At 31.0% G+C, this 22,414-nt stretch overlaps 2 protein-coding genes and 1 pseudogene across 2 annotated transcripts; 2 read left to right on the forward strand and 1 right to left on the reverse strand.

Moving 5' to 3' along the window:
• Positions 1-6,064: 6,064 nt before the first annotated feature.
• On the forward strand, positions 6,065-11,891 carry LOC112805223 (protoporphyrinogen oxidase 1, chloroplastic-like; annotated as a pseudogene).
• Positions 11,892-14,531: 2,640 nt separating this feature from the next.
• Positions 14,532-15,404, forward strand: LOC112695655 (auxin-responsive protein IAA30). Its single transcript, XM_025748085.3, has 2 exons — positions 14,532-14,987; positions 15,083-15,404. Exons 1-2 carry the CDS (start codon positions 14,650-14,652, stop codon positions 15,144-15,146), a joined length of 402 nt encoding a protein of 133 aa, XP_025603870.1. The 5' UTR covers positions 14,532-14,649; the 3' UTR covers positions 15,147-15,404.
• Positions 15,405-16,045: 641 nt separating this feature from the next.
• On the reverse strand, positions 16,046-17,596 carry LOC112695657 (chitinase 10). Its single transcript, XM_025748086.3, has 2 exons — positions 17,144-17,596; positions 16,046-16,604 (listed from the first exon to the last, which is right to left on the reverse strand). Exons 1-2 carry the CDS (start codon positions 17,578-17,580, stop codon positions 16,238-16,240), a joined length of 804 nt encoding a protein of 267 aa, XP_025603871.1. The 5' UTR covers positions 17,581-17,596; the 3' UTR covers positions 16,046-16,237.
• Positions 17,597-22,414: the final 4,818 nt, after the last annotated feature.

Raw genomic sequence — 22,414 nt, forward strand, 5'->3', positions numbered from 1 at the left:
CACCTACAACTTTTGACACTTCTATTCCTAACGTGTTGGTCTTTTCTTTTAATGTTCCTTGGGTTAGAGTGATCTCTTCAGTCTGAACATAAATCAGAATTTTCAAACAATTACGATACAATATTCAAAAAAGAAACTAGTAAGACAAGCTAGAGTTAAGTAAGACTTTTTCAAAGTCTTGATCTCACTCTCCCTTGTTTTCTCAGTTGCACTTATGCTATTGGATTAAAACAATCTAAAGTCAAAATAAGACTATAATTTTTCTTCTTGAACATCCTAATATAAATGATTAGATATGCAAAATATTACATTTTGTCCATCTTTTTTTGCCATTTGCTCTAATCTTCGGTGTAGCTTTCAAATTAGATATAAACTTCTTGCTTTCACTACCTTTGAATCTTTTGTTACAGACAAAAGAAGAAATAATATAAGCACTACGAAAAAAAGAAAAACTTAATCAAAATATAGCATCTTTTAGTAGTTCTATAAAAGATACTAAAATAATAGATAAGCATAAAGTAATTAATAAAAAAAGCATTATATTAATACTGTTAGTTCATCTTCTTTATTTGAGTATTCAACAGGTGAGTCCTCGTTGACGAGGACTAGACATGTCCTAATGAAATGCCTTCTTGACTTACAATGTGAACATCTTCGCCTCTTTTGGCCTTTCGAAACTTTTCTTGGAACACCTTTTGATTTCACAACAGCTGGATCACTTATTAACGTTGACGTGGGGGAAGTGTCGCTTGCGCATCACTTTTTTTTCTACCTTTGAAATTAGCTTAAGTAACTCATTTGAGATTTCTCTATAGTCGGATGAATTTTTTGAAGAAATATCATAAAGCTTCCAACAAATTGATGCCATTGTACTGCATCTAAGTGTGTGCACTATATCATTAGCGGAGTCTTGCTCTCCAATTGAGCATATAAAATTACTCTTTGCATCTCTTGTCCATCTTTTCAGGATAAGAGATGAAGGTATGCATTTTGTGTTGCGATGCTTCAAGACCCAAAAAATGTGGGAGCACGGTAATCCACGAGTCTCAAATAGCCTGCACTCACACACAAACAGATCTTTGTCTTTATTGTAAAATACTTTAAATAGCCATTGCTTGTTGGGAATAAGGAGTATGACCACAATCCAATCAATCATGTGTCAAATAATATGTTATTGTTAACAACAGAGGTTGGTCTCGGTGTGGATACGCATAGAGTCTTCGTACAATCGAAGAATAAAATTTTTACTAAAGCGTCTAAAGTTTTTATTAATATAATAACATAACAAATTATTTGACACATGATTGAATGGATTGTGGTCATACTCCTTATTCCCAACAATCTCCCGCTTGCACAAGAGCCAATCATGATAGATTGGATCTTGGGCATACTATTATCTCAATAATCTCTCACTTGCACTAGAGCCAATCAATCATGTGTATAATTTTTTAATGTACATTTGTGTTTATCAAAACTCTTTTGACCTTAAACACCTTTGCTCTTGAGCATGTTTGCTTGACCTTTTTGTAAAATACACCTAGTGCATAATAAATATCACATTTTCTCAAAACATGAAATCTCTCACTAGAGTAGTGCATAATTTTATTTTAAGGACAATCCTTATTGAACATGATTATAAAAAAGCTAAGTAACCATTAGATCTATCTTTATAAAATTGTATCATGATACAAATAGGCTACTTTTTCGAAAAGTTAGTTTGACGATCAAACCTTTTATACTTTTAGGAGAAAGTATATCCTCTATTGAGTGGTATAGAATTCTAAGAAAAGTAATTGTACTCCCACTCTTTCTTTGTAAATACAAAGTTTCTCTTGACATTGTATAAATCAAACTTTTTGATTGTCTTGACTCTATCAAGTTCTATTTGTTCACCTTATATTTCTTTGGGAGGGAATCTTTTTTTTTTCTAAAAAAGAACTCAACCTCTTATCACAAACACTTTATTTTAAGAAAGGTGATAGAAATAATACTCATTATTTCTTTAGGGTAACCAATAAATCTCATTTATCAGATCTAATATTAATTCTATTATTGTGCAACCTCTTAACACATATAAGACATCTCCAAACTCTAATGTTCTTGAGTTTCGACTTATGCACTTTCCATATCTTATATAGGTAAAAAATTGATTTAGTAAAAAATTTGTTAATTTACCAATATTTCTAAAACATAGTCCAAATATTTAACAAACAGTGATACTCAATCAAATCAAATTCCATGTTTCTTAAACATAATGGAGTACATAGAGAACTAGTATTTGTGCATGGAGAGAATCTCGTCCTCTATTCAATAGAATATCAATTAGATATTAGAGATTTTACTTTTAGCTCTTATAATAAAAATACTCAATATCTTTATTATTGGTCAAACCGATCTTTAAGAGCAATTTTGATTCGTATCCTCAATACTCATATTGAGTTTTTCCAAAAAGATCACAAACCTTAATCATATTAAGGCCAATTATAAATTGTTTGTAACAAAATAAATCCCAAAAAATGCTTGCAAGAACAATTCTCGCAAAAGCCATTTGTCTAATGGCATTCCAACTTCTAAAGTTGTTTAATTCAAAATATATTGTCCAATACTCTCACTAGTTTAAATAAAATCTTTGATAGCCATACTATTTTGCTTTGGGTATCATACATCTTCTCAAGATGTTTAATAATAAATAGTAAGTTGTCTTTAAAATTGGAACTCATGGTTGTCACCTTATTCTATTAACATTTTAATATAATAACAATAACAAATTATTTGACACATGATTGATTGGATTGTGGTCATACTCCTTATTCCCAACATTGCTGATTAAAATACTCACTCGTGCTGTACTCAATAATATCTCCACTGTTTGGACATTCAGTTACATTTAAAGCACCTTCTGCTTCTATCTCATCTTTTACAAGTTTGAAAATATTTATAGTATAAACTTCAGTAGCTTGTTTCTCAAAACTTTTCAAGCACATAGTTAAAACAGGAAACTTAAAGTTTATCAAAGTCAGCAGTAAGATGGTTGTTTCGGTAATGCCTTAATACTTCACTGAATTTATGCATGAATTCAAGGAGACTGGTTTTACTGTCAATATAGTTCTTCAATAATGAATAAATTTGCTCACACTATGATGTAGTTCTTATGCGGTCAAAGAAGTGCTCGCTCAAATATGCGATAGTCCACTTCATTTTGTCATTACAAATGCCCTGGACCTATTTATTCTCAACAAGTCCATATTTCGATATGATCTCGCTCCATCTCTGTTCAAATATTTCTGCAGTAAACTGTACATACAATAATATATTAAAGTCATCCCAAAAATATTTGTTTTTTATATTCTGTACCACATTACGATGGAGATGCCATACACAAAGGCGGTGTGGTATACCAGAAAATACTTCTAAGATGGCATCTCTCATAGCGGATCCCTGTTTGTCATATTGCCTCCAGATAGTTTGTCTGACATGATTTCCAAAAATTCTTTCAGTGCCCACTTGAAAGTTTTTGACTTTTCATCCGAAAGCAAGGCGCATCCAAAGATAGTTGTTTGACCATGGTGGTTGGTCCCTGAAAATATGACCAAGGGCTTGTTGTAGGCATTTTTCTTGTAAGTGGTGTCAAAAGCCAATACATCACCAAAATATTCGTAATCAACAACGATTGCTCTATCAGTCCACACCAAATTATCTAACTTACCATCTTTTAAGGCGAACTTTCCTAGAAATAATGGGTCACTGTCTGCTTTGCACAACAGATAAGCCAATGCAGTAAAAGCATCATCGTCTTTCACTTGGCCATGCCTAGTCTTACTAATGTGGTTATGTAGGTCTTTGCTGGTAAAACCAACTTTATCATATCCACCCTTTTGGAAAATCATGTAACTCATGTGATAGGTTTTAACACCATATGCTCGCAAGCTACCTGCTTGTGTTTTATCAGCATCATTAAGCCCATGATTGTAGCAATAAGATGTCTGTACTTAAGTGGACACAGTGGATGATTGTATTCACTCTCAAAGACGCTGACTTTCCACTTACCCGTCCTATAGTGACGAATGAAACGAATCCTAGCTTTGCAATTAACACGAGTAATTTTCCTATGCTCCCCTTGCCGATTGTCCCTTTTAAGGTGCTTCCAATGTCTTTCTCCTGCTTTATTACAAACCAATTGTCATGTATTAATGTTGTCATTGATATCTACCGTCTTCAAGTCTTTTCGGGACAAAAATCTTTATCACTTGGCATATTTGGCATAAAACTCACAAACTTGAGATTTCATATCAAACACCAATTTCCATATGTTTTCGATGGTCAAATTAGTTATCAACTTTTCAAAACCATCAACATTAATTGTATCAGCCTCTGCCTTATCTACAGTTACATCCATCATATCATCACTTTCATCGGAACTACACTCATACTCAAATTTAAATCCTCAGAGTGATCACCATTCTTATGACTCTTTGCCATCATCCTCCATAACTGAACTTAAATTTTTAACATGTTAGCTACTAAATAAATGCTAAGAGAATGGAATAAGCAAAATAAACTCAATTTTTTATGACTAAAATTATTGGTCAATCAAATTTTATGAAAGCTAGGAATTATTACTGCATAAGAATGTTATTTTTATGACAGTCAAGAGTTACAGAAAAAAATTCTTTGACTTATTAACTTTCTACATTCTTTCTTTTGAAAACAAGAATACAATACATTTAAATAAAAATGATTTGACTTATTAGCTAGGAGAATCATCTTTATCTATATAATTAGGGGACTCATCTTTATCTATAAAATAGATATATATGTCTAATAAAGAAATAATTAGCAGTCTACTCTCATAGTTTCTAGTATATCAAAATATACATGAATGTGCAGTCTTAATGTACATAATACTAACATGCTGATAAGAAAGAGGGCGTATCACTACCCACTGAAAAGAAATAATTAGGAATAATAAAGTATAAATCTTGCACCTGAGATGAAAATGAGAGGAAGGAAAAGGAAGGAAAAGAAACTGGAAGGAAAATAGTTATTTTCCCTTGTTTGGTTGAGGAGAGAAATGGGAGAGGAAGGAAAATGGATGGAAAAATATTGATTGGGCCCACCAATTTTTTTCCCTTCGACAATGAAGAGAAAATGGAGAGAAAACTAATTTTCTCTCTCTATTTCCAATATTACCCATTTACTTTTTTCAATATATTTTATAATATAAGGATAAACTTGTCTTTTTATACCATTTCTTTCCTTCTTATTTTCCTTTCATCCAAACACATCTAAAGAAAATAAAAATTCACTCAATTTCTTTCCTTTCCTTTCTTTCCTTTCTATTTATTTCCTCTCTATTTCTTTCCTTTCAACCAAACATAGCCTAAAAAGAGAAAAAAATTAGCAGACAATTAAGCAATAAATTGAGTTTAATTAATTCAAATTATTAGCTAAATCATAGGTATTAATTTAAATAGATTAAATGTCTATTTACAAAATGTAAATAGTAGGTCATAAAATGCTTCTTAAAGGGGAATATGTAATAATTTACTCTCAAACAAATTGAAAAATAATAGGATTCCATATGGAGTATTTGCATTCATTACGGAGAGGGGTAAAATTTAAGAGGCCTCGTTTAAGTCAACCAACAAAAGAGAAAATTTTTCTAAACTTTCACTATATACGTGCAGAGGTTACAATGAATGGACTGAATTTTCTATATAATTTTCACAAACAAGAAAAAAAATACAGTAATGATTAATGAATAAGTTTATCATCTATCCACACTATAGATCCCAACTAAGCAGAATCAGCATTGATTCCAGCACCCTCCTCTTTTTAAGAAATAAATCAAAATACCAATGGAGACAACACTGCTAGTCCAAACAACTTGCCTCCAAAAGAATATGCATACAGCTCAAAAATCTCGTACCAACCAAACTCCAAACTCCTATTTTCAAATTCTACACATCTATTCTTGCTATACTTTCCTCCTTTCTATGACTATCAGTGCCTAGTGCTAATTCAAGCTTCATTGTTCCCGTTCTTGTCACGTGCAAACCTCTCCATGACTAGTGTGTCTAGAGCCTCTAGCACCACTCGACTTGACTCAGATTCAATAGATGAACAGGTTTCATCCAACAATAACATAGGTGCATTTTTCAAAATTACTGTAGCAATTGCAATTCTTTATTTTTGTCCTAGAGTTAAGTTAGCACTTCTCATCCCAACATGTGTGTCGTAACCATGAGAAAAACTGCTAATGAAATAATGAGCATTTGCTATTCTTGCGGCCTCTTTCACCTGATTTTTACTGGCATTGTGCCTGGCATATAGGATGTTTTCCCTTAAGGTGGTTGAGAAAATAATAGGTTTCTGTTGAACCAGACCAAGATGGCTTCTCAACCATCTCAAATTATATAGTTTTAAATCTCTCTCGTCTAAAAAAATTTGTCCAACAAGTGGATCATAAAACTCAAAAAATTATAACATTAATTTCAGAACTTCAATAAATGTAATTTTATAAGTTCCCCAACAGACGCATACTAATAATAGAAATATGTATCTATGTACATATATACCATAATAAAAATATAGACAACCAAAATATTTTATCACCAATAGAAGTAATTAAATGATTAGACATGAAACTTGGCAAATGACCAAAGTTGAAATCCATAAACAATGCATAAATAAGTAGTACAATCATAAGTAAAGGTAGTATGCTGATTTGTGAATGTAGAATGTTCCAATTTTACTAAACTGAATGCACAATTGTTAAGAAATTTTATGTAAATTGATAATCCTACTTTACTCATGATTTATAGCAACATTTAGATCATCAACAAGGTAAATTAATTTATTAGCAATTTAGCATCATCTTAAAATACAAGGAGAAGATAAATCTGGAAAAGACAGAACAAGAAAAGCGATGATATAGGAACTCACCAACTATCCACTGTGACTTAGTGACGGCGAGGACCCGAAACCAGAAGATGACGAGGAGCTCTGGAAAGGTCGGGAGACGTTGAAATGCCGGCAACAAGACAAGACGAATGAAAAGACGCCGGCGAGTGTGAAGGAGACGAGACTCGAGTGAGACCGAGAGAGACTCTAGTGGGCTAGTGGCATTGAGAGAGAAGAGAGAGTTTTAGTCGAAAAATTGAGAGTGAGAGAGACGTTCTTTGAGAGGGTGAAGGGGAGACGAGAAAATCCAGAAGATAAAGAATTTTTAAATTTTTTTTTTAAATTTTTTAGATGTGTGTTTTTTTTAAATTTGTATAAATAACTACGAGAGATTAGGCTTTATGAGAAGCACCGATAAGATTGAAACAATTATTTTTAGTGTGGATAAATAATTAAATGTATTTTTATTTTATTTTTAAATTATTTAAAGTTAAAATTATAAGATTAAAATTACTTAAATTTTAAAATTTTTTAATTTAAATAGTTAGTTTTGTCTAATAAAAAAGGGATATTTAGATTTTTTTATAAAATTAAATAAAACTATATTTTTATTTTTATTAAATTATAAAGATATTTTAGTAAAAATATTGATATTATATATATTTTAAAAAAATACTGACATAAATATTATAATTCACGTGTTATTTTATTATTTGTCTATATTTTTATTTTGTATAGATACATATAAATTTATTATTGTATCAAAACAAACACCTAATCAAATAATCTGTCTCAAAACTACTTAAGTTGAGTTCCTAACTAAGAATACGAAAAAAAAACTTAATTGAGTGGAGTTTTTCTTTTCTTTTCTTTTTGCGGAATATAAAAAAACGGTTCTGCTACGTTACCAATAACATATCTGCCAACTTCTGCCAACTCTTATTTATAATTGTGTTTCATGAAAGTGTGTTCGTGGATGTGTCTAATAAAAACGTTTTTTTATAACTGTGTTTAATAGAAGTGTCTTTATAGATATATTTTCTGGATGTGTCTCTTTATATATGTATTTAAATATATTAATTACTAGACACATCTACGAACACACTTCCATGAAACACAAATATAAATAAGAGTTGGCAGAAGTTGGCGGATAATATGTTGGTACCCTATACTTTTTCATAAAAAAAAGGATTATGTGAAAAAAAGATAGTTTTAAAGTTTTCAATAACATCAAATACATTAATATATTAACAGACAGTTAGTGAGATTACACAAGACAGTAAATATCTTACATTCTAGTTAAAAAGTCTTTGGTTCAAAACTTCAAATTCAATAAATAACAAAATGTATTATACGTAAGTATATAATGAAAGATATTTTAAAACAAAAAATTATACAACAGTCAACTAAATTTTTGCCTACTAATTTTAGGGAAGGATAAGTTCCTCCTTTTCTCTACAAATTTATATAAAATATAAAAAAAATCATATGAAAAATAACATTATAAAAAATAAAAGCAACATTATTGTTTTTATTTTGGTGGAGCCCAAAACTGCGACCCATATTGTAACGTTACCTGGGCCAAGACCTTGAATAATAAAATAATATATATTCGTTGGCGACCCAATCTCCATTAACATTTGGGCCCACACATTAAACTTCTCTTCCTCAGAAAAAAAAAAAACACGCACACACTTCTCCTCCAGTGGGAGTAAGTAACAGTGTAGTTGGTTCTGAGCTTCTCACCATCCCAATTCCGAAGCTCTCTATTACCATTCGGCGCCATTGCACTGCCATAAACTCCGCCCCGCTGGACTGCGTCGTGGTTGGCGGCGGCATCACCGACCTCTCCTCCAACCACTCAATTCCCAATGTAGTTCTCACGGGACGGCTTTCTCTGGAAAGAAGGTCCCAACAACTTCAAACCCTCCGATTCTATGATCAATTCCTGGTACTCGATGCTCATTCTGAATAGCTAGCTAGTTCAATAAGAAAATTGAAATCTTAGAATCACAAGTTATTACTGCTGGATGAAATTGGTAAAACTTGTCCTATGTATGATTTTCTGCACAGCTTCAAATTTTTATTATAGTTTTGGTGTTGTAGGTGGAGTGTGGTTTGGAAGATGAACTTGTGTTAGGGGATCCTAATGCTCCGCGTTTTGTGTTGTGGGATGGGAAGCTGAGGCAGTGCCTTCAAGACCCTTTGATTTGATGAGTATTGGGGACAAATTCAGGGCTGCATTTGGTGCACTTGGGATCCTCCACCACCAGTTTGTCCTTTAACTTTTCATCCCTTTGTTTGAACATGTCATTGTCAAATTCAATATTTGCAAGGATCAAAGAATAATAACTGTTTTGATTATTGTTTCTCTTCTCATATAATATTATGATGTTGACAAAAGTGACAGGATCATGAGGAATCAGTTCAGGATTTCGTGTGCCGCAATCTTGGTGACGAGGTTTTTGAGCGTTTGATAGAGCCTTTTTGTTTAGGTAAGAGTCAACATCCATTACCACCGAATGATCCACCGATCTTTCTTTTACATAATCTGCGCTTTTTGCTTCATATTAAGTTTATTTTCCTCTTTATGGTTTACATTTTTTTTTCACGTGCAGGTGTATATGCAGGTGATCTTTCAAAACTAAGTATGAAAGCAGCATATGGGAAAATTTGGAAGCTGGAGCAAAATGGTGGTAGCATTATCGGTGGCTCTTTCAAAGCAATACAGGAGAGAAATAAGGTTTCCAAACTGCCTCAAAATCCATAATAATATTGTCTATGGATTTTTACTATCTTTTTCATCATTTATGGGGTGATTTTCTTATCCAAGTAGTCATCTTGTAGGCATCTCCCAAAGCCAAAGGGTCAAACTGTTGGATCTTTTCGAAAAGGGATGGGCATGTTGCCAGAGGCAATTTCTGCAAGGTACTCTATGGTTCTTAATTTATATTGATGTCCCAGTTCTTTTACCACTGTTTTTCAGGATTAAGTTCTTAGTGAATTGAGTTATTCTTGGCAGGTTAGGCAAAAAAGTTAAGTTATCTTGGAAGCTTTCAAGTATTAACAGAGTGGAAAGTGGACATTGTTGCGCCCTTCATCCGTTAGTTTCTTTCTTGAGTTGGATTATATTCATTATCTATGATATGGTTGTTTTGCTTGTGGAATCTTTTTACATTGTGTTTGACATAATCAGATTCTATCTTTTCTTTTATAGAGTTGCAACGAGAATGTAATAATAGAGCACACACACACAATGACAAGAATTAGCCTACATGAAAATACTTTAGTATGTATTTTGACAAAATTATTATGTAGCCTACGAATAAATGATCTAATACAACTAGAATTTTAATAATGTCCCTTGTGGAAGTGGTCTAATAGATGATGGTGGTGGCAGTGGTGGCAGTGGGGTGGTGTTAGTCTTTGCATGTTTCAGTCTGTGTGTACATGCATATGCATGAGCATCTTTGGTTGCACATGGTTTACTTAAATTAATATGAACATGATTGCTTTGATATGCATTTTTTCCCCAAAAAAGAAGGAATGTTATACACTCCATCAAGCTCTATTATTGTTTTTCTAATCTAAATATGTATAGCAACAGAGGCATAATACTGCAGAACATGATTAATGAACATATTGCAGAAATAAAATAAGAGTTGGACACAAGCTCAGTGCACATGTTGTGGGTTGCAGCAAATCAATCTTTCTTTTAAGAATGGGGAACCTGTGAAGTTATCCTTTGTTATGTACACAAGCTCACTGCACATATTGAAGGAATCTATTCTTAATCTTTTAATTCCTCTTTCAGAATGCTGCTGCAGATGCACCTTCAAAGATTTATTACCCCCCTGTAGCTGTTGTTTCAATATCCTATCCAAAAGAAGCTATTCTGACAGAATGCTTGATAGATGGTGAGCTGAAGGGATTTGGTCAATTGCATCCACGATCCCAAGGAGTGGAGACTTTAGGTAAATATTTGTTATAATTACAATACAAGTTGTTGGGTACTGGATAATGTATTGCTCTGTTTGTGAAAATTAACACACGTTGGGTTTGACACTTGACAGGAACAAGATATAGCTCATCAATTTTCCCTAACCGGGCTCCTCCTGGACAGCTTCTACTATTGAATTTCATTGGAGGAGCTACCAATCCTGGAATGTTATCAAAGGTTTGATAACTTTTTTTATATTCAAACAAGTTCAATACGACCATTTCTGTCTGATTACAGGATTTATTTCTTTTCCCTAGTTCCTTTTGATACCTAAAGCCTCTCGTTCAATGACAGATGGATAGTGAACTCATTCAAGTAGCTGATTGAGATTTGCGAAAAATCCTTATAAACCCAAATGCCAACAATCCAACTGTACTAGGTGTGAAACTGTGGCCTAAAGCCGTTCCACAGTTCTTAATTGGCCATGTTGATCTACTAAATGTTGCTAAAGCCGCTCTCAAAGACACCGGGTTTGCGGGGCTGTTCCTTGGGGGAAACTATGTGTCTGGTGTTGCCTTGGGAGCATGTGTTGAAGGAGCCTACGAGTTAGCTGCCAAAGTAAATTATTTTCTTTCAGTGTCTTTAAAAATAGTGACAAACCCAATATTTCTCAACTTCTATGAATTAGATTTATAGACAAAGCTTCTCAATTTTGCTTCTATTGATCATGGGCGGCTTATGTTGCAGACAAATGTAAGTCCTCCTTATATTGTGTTGGTTTATCTATTCTAGACACAAGTAAGAAACTAGGCATCTGTTTGGTTCTGCCACAATACTTCCCTTGTCACACGCATCAAGGAAGTTGACATGTTACATTAAGTAAACTCAGATTTTCTAACATTGCACAACAATTTCTGTATCTTGAACTCTTGTCCATATCTTCTGTGATGACATGTAAAAAGGTGTTGGATGTTGCACCTGGTTACTCAAATTCTTTTTGTAATGAAGTCAATCAGCTATAAATGAAAGCAGCCGCATTGGATCACAATGAGATTACCTGTGCCTAAAATTCTCTGCATATGTTTACTTGTTGGAACCAACCTAGAATCTCTGCATTGCAACTAAAAGTGTTGATTTATTGAGACAATTAATAAGCAACAACGGAAAGTTTGAGTTTAATGGCGTCCATTTCATGTCCCACCACTGTTGTTGTTCAAGTGCTGGAAAGGGGACGACATTCCAACATGGTTATTTATTACTGCATATAGTAACTTTGACTTTGACCAATGAATGGAACTTAATTATTAAAAGCGATTAACAAAGTTGAAGGGATATAGATACCAGGCGTTACAAAAACAGGACCATTTGGTCTTAACATTGCAAGACACATCTACTAACAAAAAGGAGAGGAAGGTGGGTTTGCACACTGCTTTTCTTACAATGTCGTTTTATTTGGGGACCAAATGACAGACTGAAGCAACATTATGGTTGGAGTTGTGGCTAACACTTTGCTTTTATCTTCTTTTTTCTCTCTCTTATTTCCAAACCATCTTCTCTAGTTAGTATTCACCATTGCTTTAAATCCAAGCTAATAGGTTCTTGTTAACCAACATGCGATAAGGGAATCGGATGGGAGAATTAAATTCTATGCCTGAATTGTATTTGTACACGTGGGTGGCGAGAATAAGATACAACAACAATCCTAGACAACCAGAATATCTTCAAAAACATGTCACTCAATTTCGTGTAAAATTGTTGTGCACCCTAGTAAATTGAGACAAGTAGCAGCACTTTCTTTTCCTTGTGCTAAACAAAAAATAAATAGATTTGATTTTCTGTCCCCAGGGTTGGAGCGGGGTATCATTTCGCCGTTAAAAAAAGTTATCAACAGAATCACACTTGTCACATTATTTTATTAATTCCTAATTATTTAGAATCATTGTTAATTTGCCATAGATGCTTGTTACACCAAAGTTTACTCATGCTCATGCACTGCCCAGAAGGGGAAATAAAGGAGAATGATAAAGTAGCAAGCTTTGTCGTGTGTGGATTCTTGAAAAGGAAAAGCATGGACACGTGTCAGACGTTGAATGAGGGTTAGTAATAAGCGCACACAAGCTGTCTCTTCATGAGTATTTTCTACTACAATGTCCTTTTATAGCTTTATTTTCTGTTGAGAGAGAGCATTTCACGGAAGTACATACATGAATATGTTCCTAAGGTATAAAACATTACATTATTTGCGGCATCACTGGTTCCAATACCTTTTATAATGTATGGTATCTGCAACATTGGTCCCTCATGCGCAACACGATGATTATATCCATTGAACGCTCTGTGTTAATTGGGGTTTATACCATTTACCCTGTACAAGGTTTCAGATATCAATGTTCTCTTGTCCACCACAAATGTCTACTATACACTCTACAGTGTCTAGATTCACTCCCTCAAAACTCAAGGCTGTTACTACTCCCTCACATGCCTTGTCTAACATTTGTCTCCTTTCTAATTTAACTGCGCCAATATTATGTTGCATGCATCATAACACCAACGTTTTACACCATCATCCTCTAGTGTAATTAATTTGCATTTGCATAAAGCTTCAACTAAAGTAACAAAAATTTACTATCAATTGAAGTATAGTGCATATATAATATCATAGTGGGTAAATTATGATTTTCATCCAAAAAATTTAAGTTTTAGTTCTCCAAAAGAAAATGACATTTTGATACTATAAAGATGATGTTAGTTTATCGAAATGCACCAAAGATAAAAGTGAAATACTTGGAAAAAGATTTTAGAGATAAGATTTTGACGCTCATATTTTAATTAACAATTAAGATCTTTTTATTTTTAGATTTGATGATTTTAGAACAAATAATTTTTATTTATTTATTTTTATGTGAATGGGAAAAAAATTGACAAAAGAGTTTGGTGTTAGAATGTTTTTTTCTTTATGCATCTTTTAAATAATTTTTAAATTGTTTTAAAGAAAATTGAATCAAATATATGACTTGTTTGCTATTTATAAAAAAATATTTAATTAAACTAAAATCATCTTTCGAAAATCAAAACATTATTATTTATTTTTTCAAAATGTATTTTATTAAAAATATTTTTTTTAAATAAAATAGTAGTTTATTCTATCATGATGGTATACAATAGATTTCATTAAAGGCATTTCCCTTTTTATTAAAATACTTTGAAAAAATAATAAATTAATCATTGATATTTTAATTTAAAAATAAATAAATTATTAACTAATTAAAAATATAAAAATATTTATTATTTTTTAAAATGCGAAGCATCTAAATTTCTTTAAAAATTTATTCATCTTTATATATTTTAGATGGTGTTAACTACTTATTTATTTTTGAGTTAAAAAATTAGAATCTATTTATTTTTTCGAAAATACTTTCCACTTTAAACATTTGATATCCGCACTAACTTTTGGAAGATATCTTGATAAAATATTCATTTTTTTTTTACTTTTAATAAGCAAATATGATAAAAGAAGTAAAAGTATAGGTATAGAAAATAGTAGAAGAGGAGATGAGGTCCAATAGGAATGATGTTGGAAATTGTTTATTATTATAGTAATTGACACGTGTAGTTGTCGGCTGGCAAGACAACATGGAAAAGAGAGGGTGGTGGCGCAGCAGTTTATGTAGAAAAGGCCCTATCAACAATAGCAATAGCAATAGGAATAGGAATATAGGATCTCTGTTTCTGTGTTCTCTTCTTATTATTTAAAGGGAGATAAGAATAAGAGGCTTGGTGCAATTGTGATAGCATTTTTTATTAGCATGGGAAGAAAAGCTGCTACTACTTGTTCCTCTTCCTCTAACATTTCTTCAACTGCTTCCTTGAATCTGAGGCTTGCACTCAGCACTCATGAAGAATGTGGTGGAAGCCTCTTTGTGAAGGTGTACATGGAAGGCATTCCAATAGGGAGGAAGCTCAACATATTAGCACATAGAAGCTACCATGAGCTTGTTAAGAGACTTGAGAACATGTTCGACACTACCATTCTCTGGGGTACAGAGATGGATGAAGTTGTAGTTCAACCTGGTGAGAGATGCCATGTCCTCACTTATGAAGATGAAGAAGGAGATCTTGTTATGGTTGGGGATGTTCCTTGGGAGTAAGTCATCATCATCATCATCATCTAAATTCTCTTTCTTTCTTTCTTTCTTTAATGAAACTAATAATTGATATTATATATTGATGTTGGTGTAGGATGTTTGTTTCCACTGTAAAGAGGTTGAAGATCACAAGGGTAGACACATTCACTACCTCTTGATAATGCAGATCTCTATATGTTTTCGATTAATTAGGTAGCTTCAGAGACACCACTGAGGTTTCCAATTTTGTTCTTAGTACTAGTACTACTACTAGTGTAGTCTTAATTACAAGTGTTGAATCATCAAAACTATGCACAAAGTTAAGTCCTCAGTTATATATACTACTACATGCATAGCTTGCTCACTAGTCACTACTTTCTTCTTTCCTTCAACAACATGTATAATTAATTAATTAATTAATTTCTGTTGTACATTCATTCCTAATTAGTGTATGTCACAGTTTCTTTTTATTAATTAGCTTTTCATAAAGGCAAAAGATAGATTGACATATATACATAACAAATATGAACTAGAAACAAGTAATGGTTATACTCCATGAAATTTCGTAAGTATTTGTTGAGTATAATTAGGGCCAAGTTCACCTAAATTTTAAATAAAAAAGTAAAAGCTACAATTTAATCAATTGTGATAAATTAAGGGCTGTTTATCAATATTTGGAATAAATTGTAATTTTTTAAAAAATTATTTAAGTATTTACGGAGAACCTAAAAAAATGACTTCTTTTATAATACAAATTTTTTTTATCACATTTTTTTTAAAATAAGTATTTTTAGAACTAAAAGACCTAACAAAATAATTTATTTATAAATTATTTTTAATATAAATATTTATTGTTTAAACTATTTTTTAAAAAAGAGTTTAATTAAATTATTTATTCAAATTAGGTTTAAGTAGCTAAAAATAAATAACCAACTTCAACTAAGGGACACAAATCTCGTGTGTGTTAGAAGTTAGAAGTAAATGTAACTACATTGTTAAAAAAATCTGAAAATCCTTGCCAAAACATTGCATAACAAAACAACTTTAAATAACACACAAGATCAAGACATGGCACTTATTTTATCAGGAAATGGTTGGCACAAACATTTTATTTATAAAACAATATTAGAAAATATCTTGATACATTTGGGTCCACTACAAAGGGAATAAAGGATAGGATAGATCCATATATATCGGACAATTATTGAGGAATTTTTTACTAGAAAAAGAATAAATAAAAGAAACATAAATAAAGAGTAGTTAGAATTATTTACAAGGGTTTCTGAAATGCACAATCCAAGTTAGGTCCAGTATCGACGTTGAACAAGTTGGTATATCTTTTGAAAAATCCAATCCTATCGTTGACCCTTGGATCATTGGGGATTCCACATTCAAGTGCACCATTGATGATGTTAGTAACCAAGCCATAACCAGCTGTTCTGTTTGCTGCTATGTCGGCTTCTGAAGGCACATATTTTCCAACCATAACATTGTGGCATGAAAGTGTTCCTCTTGTCTCTCTCATCCAAAACCACAGAGCACTTCTGAATGCAATCACTGAATTGTTTGACACAATCTCAGGCTTCCTCAACCCATCAAATCCCAACTCCTTCCCTGCTGGACCATAATTGTAGTTCCTGCATAAATCCATAAATATGTTACGTACTTTTTTTCAGTCATAGTGTACACACAAAATATCATTCATCAATTAGTCACTATGTGTAGAAATACGTATTTGGTAATCTTATAAAATCTTTTATTATACTACATTCTATACAGTCGTGCAATCACAACTGTTCTCTTAGATAACCATTCACGTGGTCAATATAAAATGTAGTTATTTTTACTAATATGACATTATGTAATTAAATGCACGTGTTACACTGACATTACAGCAAAATTAAATTTCATAAATTTGATTATTTAATAGTTCATTATGTAGTTAGAACAATGAATAAATTAATATGCATAATATATACAAATAAATACAGTTGATTTATTGGTGCACATAGTATTTTTTATTTTTCTAAAAATCAAAACTAATTAGTATATCAATCATATTAGATGTATATCAAAAATTGGTCACTATATTAGAAAATATGTTAAAATACAAAATACACATTTAAAATGAATTGATTTATACAGAAATAATGCATGATTGGTTTTGCTTGCATACCAAGAAAGTTGAATGGGTCCTCTTCCATGGTAAGATTTTCCTGGGAAACAAGGCCATTGTTTGTTAGTAGAATCACAGTAGTTACTCTGAGGATTAATCTCTTCCTTAAAGCAGAGACCCCAGGCATATGGACCATCAGGTGCAGTAGCCCATCCACCAGTGGTCTCATGCGAAATTTGAGCAAGAAATGCAGCAATCTCACGCTTCCGTGTGTCTAAACTGCCGGTGGTGCCGAATTCAGGGAAGGTTTTGGCGGCGCGAATGAAGGCCTTGTAAGGGTAGAAGTTCTTAGCAGGGCATGCATTGTCATCTTTATGTAGGAACATGGTATCAAAAAGCTTCTTTCTAATCAGAGAAGAGATTGGTTTCGCTTCCAAAGAAGAAGCGAAACAGACACAGAGGAAGAGAGTAAAAGAGAGCAATGTTGAAAAAGCCATTTGCTGAATATAGTTCAAAAAACACAAGCATCAAGGAACTTTAATTTATAGATAGTTATAAAGAGGGAATCTTTTCATGTTGCCTAATAGCTTATTGCAATATAAAATTTGTTGTTGACAAATGATGGGAATCAATTGTTAAATTAGATACCCTCCTCCGCCGGCTGGGTTTTAGCCATGTTTTCAATTCATTGGATAAGACGAATCATATAATATATAGTGACAGAACAAAATGAATAATCTACTTTTGTTTTTGGTCAAAAATGAACAGTAATGCACAAAACAGGATTTAAATTTCTAATGTTCTTTTATCAATCCTGCTATAAAATCCTGCTACTTTACCAATAACATTTTGTCAATTTCTGTCAACTCTTTTTTATAATTGTGTTTAATAGAAGTCTCTTTGTAGATGTGTCTAATAACAATGTCTTTTTTTATGGTCGTGTCTAATGGAAGTGTCTTTATCGATATATTTTTTGGGTATATGTCTCTTTATATATGTGTTTAAAAAATAATAATTAATTATTATTGATAATAAGTTGGTAAATTGTATATTAGTATTCTATATTTTTCTTTTATTCCTTTATTTAAATAAATTAGTGAACTACTCACTAAATCCATCTGACTTAATTAAAAATAAATAATCTTTAAATGTAATAAAGGAAAAGGGTCTGAAGCCTTAGCCCACATCAATGTGTTTTTTGTAATTTGTTTGAAGGCTATAACCACCTTAAATGGGCTTGGTATATGTTTGAACTTGGTTTTTGGGTGAAATTATAGGCTTGGGTAAGGGACCCAAGTTGACAATGAATATATTAAAAAATGTTTATTTACATATTTAATTTGTGGAAGTAAAACCTGTCATGTCAATACACAATACAAAAAAAAATGTTAACATTAATTAATTTTTTATGATAAAATTAATATTAATTGAAAAAAAATGATTTGGAATCAAAGTCTTTGAAAATTTAAAAGGCAGAGTGTAATGAAGCAATTAAAAGTTGGAATAATTGAGTGCAATGTTTCCAAGCTGTGAAAAAAGGTGGGGCGTTGTAGCATGTAGGTCATTATCAAAGCAACGGCAATGTTTACTTTGTTTTGGTCAGTGTCTTGTCGCGTTATCCTTCTATATTAAAAGTCAAGTATTGGGCCAATTTTTGACAAAGGGAAAACCCTATTCCGTCAAACACTTGGACCACCATACCCCCCCTACATTTATGCCAATTATGCTCTTTTTTAATTCCTCACAAAATTAAAGAAACTTCTCCTAACATGCATGCTCTATCTATGCTCCATCTTATATTCTTATTTAATATCCAAGCAATATATATGATCCCTTTTCAATAATTTCATTTCATGAATATAAACTAAAATTCCTCTCTTTTTGTATGGGAATACAGATCCCTCATGGTTTTAGGTTATTTATATATATTTTTCAATTAATTTGGATTATTGTCTAGTAATTAGCTCACTGGTCCGTTTAAATAAGTGTAAAAAATTTAAATCCTACGATATGCATACAGTATTAGCTGACAACAAACCCTTGAATAGAGCTCAAATTTACGACGAATTAGTCTTTAATCTGCCGGATTTAGGGATATTGCGAGAAAAAAATATATATTTTTCTAGAAGCAATGGATAAGAGTGTGGATGGATCAATGTGTGGCTTTTTAGCGCTATGCTGAATTCCTTGTATAATATGTAAGTCTGTGTGTTTTGAACATTTATAGTATTTTCAAACTTAATTATTAAGCTAACCACTTTAATTTTACTTTGATTCCCCAATCAAACCCTTAATTTTGGTCTCATCATATGTTTCTCTCTTGTATCTATTATAAAAGAAATTAAATTCAGTTGCAATAAAGCATGAGTTTCTTTTCCTCAAAAAATTTATAATGGAAGCGTAAAATTTTAAATCCAACTCCCTTGCAACTAAATAATAATCCAATTCATCCAATGGATTGGTGTTTAAATTATATTTGTTATATACTTCTTAATTTTCCTACACTTGAAAAATAACATTATTTATTTCATCTCATCTGTAATAATCATTATTAAAGAGAAGACCTAGCTCTGATCTAGAGCGATTATTTCTTATCGAATGCATTAATTATGCCTTTTGAAAATGTCGCTAGCTTGTCGATATCGGTACGTATATATATATATATATATATATACACGTCACGTCGCAATTAATTAACGCCAAGCGTACGTAGTACACCGGCACGTATATGTATACGTATATATGTAGTTATACACTTATACTGTATGTAGTAATTAGTACTAGCTACTAAATTGTGAAGTGAAGTGGGGGCTTGTTGAATTATGGGTCACTCATCATCACTTTCGTTTTCTTCTACTAATTGAGTTCACCAAAATATCAAAGCAAGTGGACAACGGTGCATTCAAAACAAAGAAGACGACATCACTTTGGAAGAAAATAAAGTATATATATAGTCTATATGGTTGAAAATGGGGACGATGTATCCTCTCATCTTTTCTTTTTATTACGGTTATTATATTTTATGTGTTCATTTTATCTAATATTTATATTTTTTATTCAATAAAACATAAAAATGTCTGCGTCCAACTTAATAATAAAAAAACTATTGACTTGACATACAAATTAAAAAATATATAATTGAGTATAAATAAAATAAGAACAATACTATATGACCAGTATATATTATCATCTTTTATCAATAACAATAAATTTTGCATATAAACAGTATATAATTTGTACTTATATTTATCAAAATTTTATATACATGAATCAATACAGTTTATACCCATATTTTTTAAAATTTACACACATGAATTAATAAAATTTATTTGTTAAAAATAATTTAGTATCCGTACTGATCAAATAATGGCCAAAAAGAAAAATACTAAAAGATCATCAGAATTTGTTATTTTTTACTATTAATTAATTATCTCAATATTTAAAAGTATGAGATAAAATATATTATTGAATTACTAAACTAAAAAAATTAAGTTAATGACTAAATAATAACCAAAAATAATAAATTATAATAAGTCCTAATATTTTTTAGCCAAAAATATTAAAAATTATCAACCTTCAAAAATTTCTCATAAAATAATTATTTATGAAAATATATCTAAAATTTATTAAATAATTTAACATATTTAATAAATAAAAATATATATACGTGAGTAATCGCATACAAATAATATAATACATATATATGGAGGTGAATAGATATAACATATAAGTAGGTCGCCTCTATTTCCAAATTGTTAAGAGCAATGAGGGTTGGCGTCTCCATATTGCAAACCGTGACTTTTAGGTTAAAAGTCGCCGCCCTATTTGGCTATGCATACAATTACAAGATATCAAAGAAATCATAACATATTTCATTAACCTTGTATTTTGGGTGCAATGAAAAGCATCTCTTTGTCGGTTTTTTATGACTATTTATTTAGATATATATTATGGTTTTCCTTTAATTCTAATCAACCACGAAATTGGGGTTGCAAAAGCGTGTATTATTATTTTTATTAATAGGTTATTTTTTTATTTTTTATTTTTTAAATCTTGCAAACGACAATGAGATTAGGAAAATGAAAATTGACCCGTACTCAACTATGGTTATAATATAAGATAGATAATTGAAGTTTATTTTACTTACTTTCACTTAGTAATGAATGCATAGCAAGGACAAAAGATACCTAACATGATAATTAATTTTATAATTATGTTTATTATTATAAAATATAATTAATTTTTAAATTATCTTACACAAAATTAGAATACTAAAATAATCATTTAAATAATAACACATTGTTAAAAAATTATTTAATTTTTAAATTTATTTATAGACAATATATGTATTAATTATAATTATAAATTATACTGTTTTAAATTAAATAACTTATATAATGATAATCTCATTTATGATTATAAATGCTAAATTGAATAAATCATAATTCTTTTTTATTTGGAACTAAATGAGAATAAAACTAATAGATACTATTTTGATTTGGACTTTAGAGTTTAATGGGTGTCACATGTTTGGCTAATTTTTTTTGTTATGGAAGTAAAAGTAGTGATATAACTTAACATTGTAATTTTTGGTGTTTTTTAAAACTGTGGAAAGTACATAAATCGGAGGGTCCAATTTTTGTACCTCAAATTTTTTATTTTTTTTTAACACAAATCGGAGGGTCCAATTTTTGTACCTCTAGAAATCGGACGGTCGATTTGTGTACCTCTAGAAATCGGACGATTCGATTTTTGTACCTCTAATAATTCGGACGGTCCGATTTTTACTTCTCTAATTAAACGGTACTACATTTACGAATAACACCCCAACAATCCACGTTAAAAAAATAGCACTACCATTCCAATATTAAAAATAAAAAGTTTGTCATGCTTAAATTTTAATAGTGACTTTATTATGATTTTGGTCTCCAACATATCAAAACTGTTTTCATAGCTCTTTTTCATCAAAGAGTTGTGATTCAACCCTATTAGGAATACAGAAAATTTTGATAAAAAAAATCAAAGAACTAAATTTTTCTAATCACTTTTATAAGTACAGGTACGTTTTTGCACTATAATATATATATATGACAGAATTTATTATCAATGTTTAATTATTTTATTAAAAATACCACTTACAAATTAATATTTTTATATAAAGACTAAATATTAATATTGTGATAAGTCTTTGTAATTAGCCCACTATTATATGAATTTTATTCATATTTTATTCATATAATACGTAGTTTGTGTGAATATATTATTTTACTTTAAAGTTATATCTGTCAATATTAATCTATTTTTAAATAATTTTTTTTGAAATTAAAAAAA

The sequence above is a fragment of the Arachis hypogaea genome, chromosome 6, assembly GCF_003086295.3.
Source record: "Arachis hypogaea cultivar Tifrunner chromosome 6, arahy.Tifrunner.gnm2.J5K5, whole genome shotgun sequence".
NCBI classification, from domain to species: Eukaryota; Viridiplantae; Streptophyta; class Magnoliopsida; order Fabales; family Fabaceae; genus Arachis; species Arachis hypogaea.

Bases quoted from the DNA above. Each gene is read 5' to 3' on its own strand.
- LOC112695657 (XM_025748086.3), bottom strand. From the start codon at position 17,580: ATGGCTTTTTCAACATTGCTCTCTTTTACTCTCTTCCTCTGTGTCTGT. The intron at 16,605-17,143 runs GTATGCAAGCAA...GGATTTATGCAG, and splicing joins GGACCCATTCAACTTTCTTG to GAACTACAATTATGGTCCAG.
- LOC112695655 (XM_025748085.3), top strand. From the start codon at position 14,650: ATGGGAAGAAAAGCTGCTACTACTTGTTCCTCTTCCTCTAACATTTCT. The intron at 14,988-15,082 runs GTAAGTCATCAT...ATGTTGGTGTAG, and splicing joins GTTGGGGATGTTCCTTGGGA to GATGTTTGTTTCCACTGTAA.